Source organism: Chironomus tepperi, unplaced genomic scaffold (assembly GCF_022539635.2).
Source record: "Chironomus tepperi strain 1889 unplaced genomic scaffold, CSIRO-AGI_Ctep_v1 contig_370, whole genome shotgun sequence".
NCBI lineage: Eukaryota > Metazoa > Arthropoda > Insecta > Diptera > Chironomidae > Chironomus > Chironomus tepperi.
In genome coordinates this window covers 112,720-120,933 of record NW_027226492.1, presented here as the reverse complement: position 1 = coordinate 120,933, position 8,214 = coordinate 112,720, and the positions used below count along the sequence as shown (strand labels likewise).

At 35.2% G+C, this 8,214-nt stretch overlaps 1 protein-coding gene across 1 annotated transcript; it reads right to left on the bottom strand.

Annotated features, from left to right (window-relative positions):
• Nucleotides 1-2,911: 2,911 nt before the first annotated feature.
• On the bottom strand, nt 2,912-7,554 carry m-cup (ankyrin repeat protein mann-cup). Its single transcript, XM_070647034.1, has 4 exons — nt 7,341-7,554; nt 6,820-7,275; nt 3,839-5,012; nt 2,912-3,279 (listed from the first exon to the last, which is right to left on the bottom strand). Exons 1-4 carry the CDS (start codon nt 7,475-7,477, stop codon nt 3,055-3,057), a joined length of 1,992 nt encoding a protein of 663 aa, XP_070503135.1. The 5' UTR covers nt 7,478-7,554; the 3' UTR covers nt 2,912-3,054.
• Nucleotides 7,555-8,214: the final 660 nt, after the last annotated feature.

Genomic DNA, 8,214 nt, shown 5'->3' with positions numbered 1-8,214 from the left:
GACTCTGGCATGAGAATATCATCAAATCCGACCGACTTGACTCTGCCCTGAGAATATCATCAAATGCGACCGACTTGACTCTGACCTGAGAATATCATCAAATCCGACCGACTTGACTCTGACCTGAGAATATCATCAAATCCGACCGACTTGACTCTCACCTGAGAATATCATCAAATCCGACCGACTTGACTCTGTCCTGAGAATTATCATCAAATCCGACCGACTTGACTCTCACCTGAGAATATCATCAAATCCGACCGACTTGACTCTGTCCTGAGAATATCATCAAATCCGACCGACTTGACTCTGACCTGAGAATATCATCAAATCCGACCGACTTGACTCTGACCTGAGAATATCATCAAATCCGACCGACTTGACTCTGACCTGAGAATATCATCAAATCCGACCAACTTGACTCTGACCTGAGAATATCATCAAATCCGACCGACTTGACTCTGGCCTGAGAATATCATCAAATCCGACCGACTTGACTCTGACCTGAGAATATCATCAAATCCGACCGACTTGACTCTGACCTGAGAATATCATCAAATCCGACCGACTTGACTCTGACCTGAGAATATCATCAAATCCGACCAACTTGACTCTGACCTGAGAATATCATCAAATCCGACCGACTTGACTCTGGCCTGAGAATATCATCAAATCCGACCGACTTGACTCTGACCTGAGAATATCATCAAATCCGACCGACTTGACTCTGACCTGAGAATATCATCAAATCCGACCGACTTGACTCTGACCTGAGAATATCATCAAATCCGACCGACTTGACTCTGACCTGAGAATATCATCAAATCCGACCAACTTGACTCTGACCTGAGAATATCATCAAATCCGACCGACTTGACTCTGGCCTGAGAATATCATCAAATCCGACCGACTTGACTCTGACCTGAGAATATCATCAAATCCGACCGACTTGACTCTGACCTGAGAATATCATCAAATCCGACCGACTTGACTCTGACCTGAGAATATCATCAAATCCGACCGACTTGACTCTGGCCTGAGAATATCATCAAATCCGACCGACTTGACTCTGACCTGAGAATATCATCAAATCCGACCGACTTGACTCTGACCTGAGAATATCATCAAATCCGACCGACTTGACAATCTTCAAAACTGAGAATATCATTATTCCACTGACTTGACTTTTGCCTGAGAATATCATCAAATCCGACCGACTTGACTCTGACCTGAGAATATCATTATTCCACTGACTTGACTCTGGCCTGAGAGTATCATCAAATCCGACCGACTTGACTAATTTTGGCCTGAGAATTATCATCAAATCCGACCGACTTGACTCTGACCTGAGAATATCATCAAATCCGACCGACTTGACTCTGACCTGAGAATATCATCAGATCCGACCGACTTGACTCTGACCTGAGAATATCATCAAATATTGACCGACTTGACTCTGGTCGCAACCTCAAGAATAACGCCCAACCGTCGGTATCCTTGCAACCACGTCACATCAACATTGCCAGAAATCATCCACGCTGTGCAGATTTAAAAAAAAAATTCATTTATTTGTGTACCTCTTTTAATTGAATTTTCATGTTCATTAAAAATTGTGTCATTGTATTATGTTCTGTATCCTTTAACCGTTCATTTTCACGTTTAGTTTTGGTAACTCAACGACCTTGAGCATGATTAAGTTTGATGCCTGAGCTTTATAAAAAATAAAGAAAAAAAAATTAAATTTTAGGTTATGTTAGAAGGGATGAGGAAGGGGGGGGAGGTGTTATGGCGGAATCTTAGGGTCAAGAAAAAAGTAATTCCGAAATTCCAACCACCTTGCCAACAAATCCAACCCTACCTCTATTTTTAACACTCCACCCCCATACCCCCCCCCCAACCTCTCAATAACAATACAAATTTTAAATTTTTTTATATTTTTTTTTTATTCAATATTTTGTTTATCTAAAATGTTCAACCATTATTGTGCATATAATACTTATATATGATGACTCACGAACAGTCCAATGTGATAATTTTACTTTTAATAAATAAAATCAAGCTTGAAACGTTTTCTCCGGTGATGGCACAGTACACAACTGGTATGGCACCTTGGTATATCCATCAATAGTTGTACCATTGGTATGACACGTTGCCATGTCAGGTGCACCTATACCGCGCCATATAACAATCTCAAGATATCGACCCAAAGGGTTCAAACTTAAATTTTGACAAAATTATCACAAAGGGAGTCAATATTGTATTTATTTATAATTTATTATAATTTGTGTATAATTTTTATTATTTTTATTTTTTATAATTTTGTTGTTAATAATAATGTCCAATAAAACTGCTTTGAGTGGAGATATATTAATCAGACTATGATTACTTGGGCTGTGCAGGAAAACAATTTAAAATGTAAACTAAAAAAAATTATTCAAATTTAACGGATTTTTAAAATTCAAATTTTAACGGTTTTGGAAAAAATTCAAATTTTAACGGTTTTTTGAAATTCAAATTTTAACGGTTTTGTGAAATTCAAATTTTAACGGTTTTGGAAAAAATTCAAATTTCATCGATTTTGTGGTAAAAAATTTTGAAAATTACAATTTTAAATTTTTTTTTAAAATTCAAATTTTAACGGCTTTTAGAAAATTCAAATTGTAACGGCTTTTTAAAATTCAAATTTTAAAGGTTTTTTAGAATTCAAATTTTAACGGTTTTTTAAAATTCAAATTTTAACAATTTTTTAAAATTCAAATTTCAACAATTCTTAAAAATTTCAAATTTTAACGGTTTTTTAAAAAAATATAAATAGTTTTTTTAAATTTGTTGTCACTGCACAACCCTAGTTTATTTAATTATAGAATGTTTATGAACTATTTACTTAAATATTATTGATAAATATGTAGGAATATTAAGTTTAGATAAATAATAATAATAATTGTCAATTGTTTACTCTATTATAATTAATTTCCTATTTGTTTGATAATCACACAATTTTTATTTATAATAAATGCTGTATATGCGCCTATATAAAGCCATGTTATGCTTATTTTATCCTAAATGATCCTGAACAAATGTCTCGAGTGTCTTTGGTATTAAATTTTTATAAGGAATACGAAATTTGCAGATGGCTGTTGCTGATAAGCATTTTAAGGTGAGATAATTTATAATGGGAATATTATTTGATGGATTTGATATGATTAGATTAAGTGGACGATCTCCGGTCTTGTTTGGATAGTCAAGTTCAGCTCCGGCATTGAGGAGGGTCTCGATCAACTGTAAATAAAAAAGAGAAAAAAAAAATGTTAATTTTGAGGTTATATCAAGTTTTAACATGAATTTCATGCAGGAGTTTTAAACATTTGCTTGGGATTCTTAACCTTAGTCAGGTGTTCTAAAACTTAGTCAGGTGTTCTAAACCTTAGTCAGGAGTTCTAAACCTTATTCAGGGGTTCTAAACCTTAGTCAGGAGTTCTAAACCTTAGTCAGGAGTTCTAAATCTTAGTCAGGAGTACTAAAACTTAGTCAGGTGTTCTAAACCTTAGTCAGGAGTTCTCAACCTTAGTACTAAAATTTAGTCAGGTGTTCTAAACCTTAGTCAGGAGTACTAAAATTTAGTCAGGAGTACTAAAACTTAGTCAAGAGTACTAAAACTTAGTCAGGAGTACTAAAACTTAGTCAGGTGTTCTAAACCTTAGTCAGGAGTACTAAAAATTAGTCAGGAGTACTAAAACCTTAGACAGGGGTCCTCAAGCTTAGTCAGGTTGTTGAACGACATTTCAACATTTGTTGTTGAACAACAGGTGTTCTAAACCTTTTAGTAAATATTACTCACCTCAAAATTATAATTGTATGGATTCGATGCAATAAACAATGGTGTCGATCGACAATCATTTCGAGCATTAATTGGTGATCCACATTTTAATAATAATTTAACAACATTTAAATTAGGAAATACGGACTTTGCCGTTATATTATGATCAGCAAAATATCCATGTTTAACATAATTTAATCTCGATACACACATGTGCAGCAAGGTATCATGATTTGATGTCGTTACATTATTACGTACAATATTAAAGACACCAGCATAAATAAGATCAAGTTTATCATTACAATTATTAGCTGTATCAAGCATCAAGTATATCAAATGTGTAATACATTTAAGAATTTTATCAAAATTATCATGTTGCTTCTTATAAATTGGTCTTATAGTCAACAGATGCTTAATTTCAACAATATTATTTGTTAATAAATTAAAAACATTTAAAATATCATTAAAATTAGGCATATCATGTTGATGTATATGATGTAATGCACCATCAATATGTATTAAATCATTATCTTTAAGATTTAAATTAAGCATTAATCTTATAATTGCTTGTGCCACAAATACTGTATCGGAATGTAATATTGTATTACGTTCAACACGTATATCCAATGATAATATCCATAGCTTTAGACAACTATCATAACGCATTGAATCAGCAAAGAATGCACCACGATATAATAAACGAAATAAAAAGTCACGATGATGTTGACCAAGGATACGTTCACTTATGATTAATGCTGTCATTCTCATATCATCCAAGTCCATTTCAATGTTGTTCAGTTCCTCGTGACTTGAAAATTCACGAATATTACCAAATGCTGATCGAATCGGTAGGATATCCTTTGGTATATTCTCACGTTGTCTTATATCAATTGATTGACGCCAATATAGCACTGCTTGATTCTCATTATTTTGATTATGTAATTGATGATCATCTGATATGACGGCTGTACCAATTAGCTCATAGGCATTTGCTAATCTCTCCGGTGTAAAATAAATTCTCGATTTTAAATAATCAAAAATCTCATATGCACCTTTAAGGCACGCTGTTTGTAGGGCATCGTCACCATACCGGGATTTTGAGAATACATTTGCGCCATGTTCGATGAGAAGTTTTGTTGTTTCCAGGCGATACTCTTGGATGGCGTAGTGGAGGGCTGTCTTGTTTTGAATGTCTCTGTGGATTTAGATTAAGGAAATTTAGGTTAGAAATTGGCAGGGATAACATACAGGGTGAGAAACTACGCGGTATTCATACTAGAGTTGCAAAACAGAGGTTGCCTGTGACAGGCTAAAACCGTACAAATTCTTGGTAATTTGTACGGTTTTGTAGGAAGTACCATACAAATTATCATGAATTTGTACGGTTTTCGACTGTCACAGTTACAGGCACCTGTTTTGCAACTCTAATCCATACAAATATCGCCGATACCGTCTAGTTTCTCAGCCAGGGATAACATACTGATTAATAAAGAAATCATTGTAATTTGGATGATCTGTCGGAGGGTATGACTGTCTATAGAAGGGTAGGGTGTCCAAAGGTAAGATAGGATGGGTATTTCGAGTAGGATAAGACACTACCCCTGGTATGCACTTGGGATTGCTCAATGATCGAGGATTTATCAACCTTGGGATCAAAATGCCGTAACCCAACATGTCAGAATATGACATATGATACAGCCCAGAGTTGGTATAGCCCCTTAGAGTCTAATCCTCATTGAAGCTATCTTTCCTAACTGAATATGCTTTAGAATACTCTCCGTTCCCGAACAGTACACTATATTCGCAAGGACACCGGTGCATTGCCATATTATCAGTATGACGCAATGTTGCGGTGATGTCACCTTAACGACTTATATGGACCTAATTTGCTGTATTATGCTGCTCGGGATTAAACCTCAAAATCAACCCAATAAATCAAATTCTGACGTCAAATGCGACACAAAATTTTCTACATAAAATCCAACTTAGTAACCAAAAAATAATTCATAAATTAACAATCCATAGTCGGCATTAAGGTACGGTCAACAAAGGAATATTTAATGAATCTGAGCTCGAAATAGTAAAAAAGTTTTCACATGAAAATGGGTAATTATTGACATGAAGTAAAATTCTCAAGAAAATTTTGATGAATTTGACATTTTAAGTCTAAATTTAGATTATAGACTGGAAGTTCATGTAAGTCATGACTTGAGACCGACGCACCTGACATTCCAAGGAATTTTAGAGCAATGTTGTTGATCCTGTCTCTGGATCGAAGCTGATACTTCGTGACATCCCTACTATGTAGTTAGAAGTGTGCCAATGCGATCACTAAAGTCATCGCTGCAATAATCTTGTGATTTTAATGTAAACATTCAGTCACAACAATGTACTCAAATGTACCAAAACATAAACAATATACAGCAGTGCTGATAAGACATATATAATGACAATATGTAGTTGGAAGTCTTTGTGTAGCTGTCAATTTCAAAGGGGCTGATCACTTGTTACGTAAGTAAAGGGGTCAATCACTTCTTACTTAGCGGGACTGTTCACTTTCTACGTAACGGGGTCATTAAATTTTTACGTAACGGGGCCGATCACTTGTTACGTAAAGGGGCAGGTAACTTGCTACGTAAGAGGGTCGCTGACTTGTTACTTAAGAAGGCAGGTAACTTGCAATTTAAAGGGGCTGATCACTTGCTACATAAAGGAGCAAGTTACTAATTACGTTCACTAATTACGTAAGTAAAGGGGTCAATCACTTCTTACTTAACGGGGCGTTTCACTTGTTACGTAAAGGGGCTGTTCACTAATTACGTAAAGGGGCTGTTCACTTGCCACAAAAGGGTGACGTAGGACATCCAAATATCCCTCAATGGTCCCACCTATCAGCCTTTCAACACACCCATCCCCACCTAATCAGCACAGTCTCACCATAATCAACGACAATCATCCCAAATAGGTCAAAAAGAATCAAAAAAATAATAAATTGTACATACCTTGCATTAACATCAGCACCCTTATCAATAAGATACTTGCACAACTCAATACTCTGTACAGAATTAATTAAACACGTTCCACCATTAAAATTTGGTAATTTAAAATTAGCACCAGATTCAACTAAAAATTGTACAACATCAATATTAGTCATAAAACAAGCACTCCGTACAGCCGTTGATCCTGAATCACTAATTGCATTAATATTAGCACCAAGTCGTACAAGTAATTTAACAACTGGTAAATGATTAGCAACAGCAGCAGCCCATAATGGTGTCGAATAATGGAACGTCTTTTCCTCCTCAACTTCATACAGATTCTTTTGCTCTAAATCAGCATTACAGGTGGTGACAAGATACTCGACAGCCATTGAGTTGCCATTTAGTGCTGCTGAGAATAATGGACAGATTCCGTCACGTTCACGTTTCATTAATTCACGACGGGCATCGCGTGGATAGCTGGAATTAAGGAACAATTTTGACATTTAGTAGGCATTGGATATAAATAATTTAACGGAACTGACCTTTCAATTAATTTACGTAGATTTGTATTTGGAAAGTTGAATTTATTGTTGCGAATCTCATGATATAAATGATTTAAGAGTTCGGTATCCTGTGATAAATGCGGTACACATCCTGTATTGTTGGAGTATGGGTTCATTGAATGCCTTAATGACCGAATTTTTAAGCCTTTTATTTAATACAAAAAAATTGAAATTTTTTTTTACTTTTTTTTTCTCTATGAGAAAAAAATTGTACAATTTTGTTTCTTTTTTTTGTCAACAAAAATGAATTTGAATTTTTTTTGACCGTTATGAACTTTTTTTGAATTTAATTTGAATAATACACTGAATGGTTTGATTTGATATTGACAATAGGATGGAAATGGAGCCAATTTATATTGTAAAGTAATTCAGGTAGACAGTTCACAATCTCATGAGATTGAATAATTTTATAAACTATTTTGTTACTGAACGGAAAAAGTTTTTGAATTTTTAAAAACCGTTACGTTTGTTTAGGTTATTAAAAGTTTCTATTTTGTATTGAGAATTGTCAATATTGTTGAAAGAAATTTTTTTAATAGTTTATGGAGCTTATTACAGGAGCTTTAACCCCTTTCCGCTACCCTGAGCCCCTTAACCCTCTTCCCTTTTTTTGACCCCCAACTATTTCTCCTATTCTGATACCCAACATCCTTCTTCAATCCCTCTCCTCTTAGCCCCAACCCTCTTCATTTTTCTGAACCCCAACCCTCGTTCCCCGAACCCCAATCGTCTACCATCGTTTGAGCCTCAACCCCTATCAACTGTGCCTCAATCCTCTCCACTACTCAGTAACACAATTTCATTCCTCTGACCCCAACCTTCACTTGTGCTTTGAGCCTCAACCCTCTTCCCT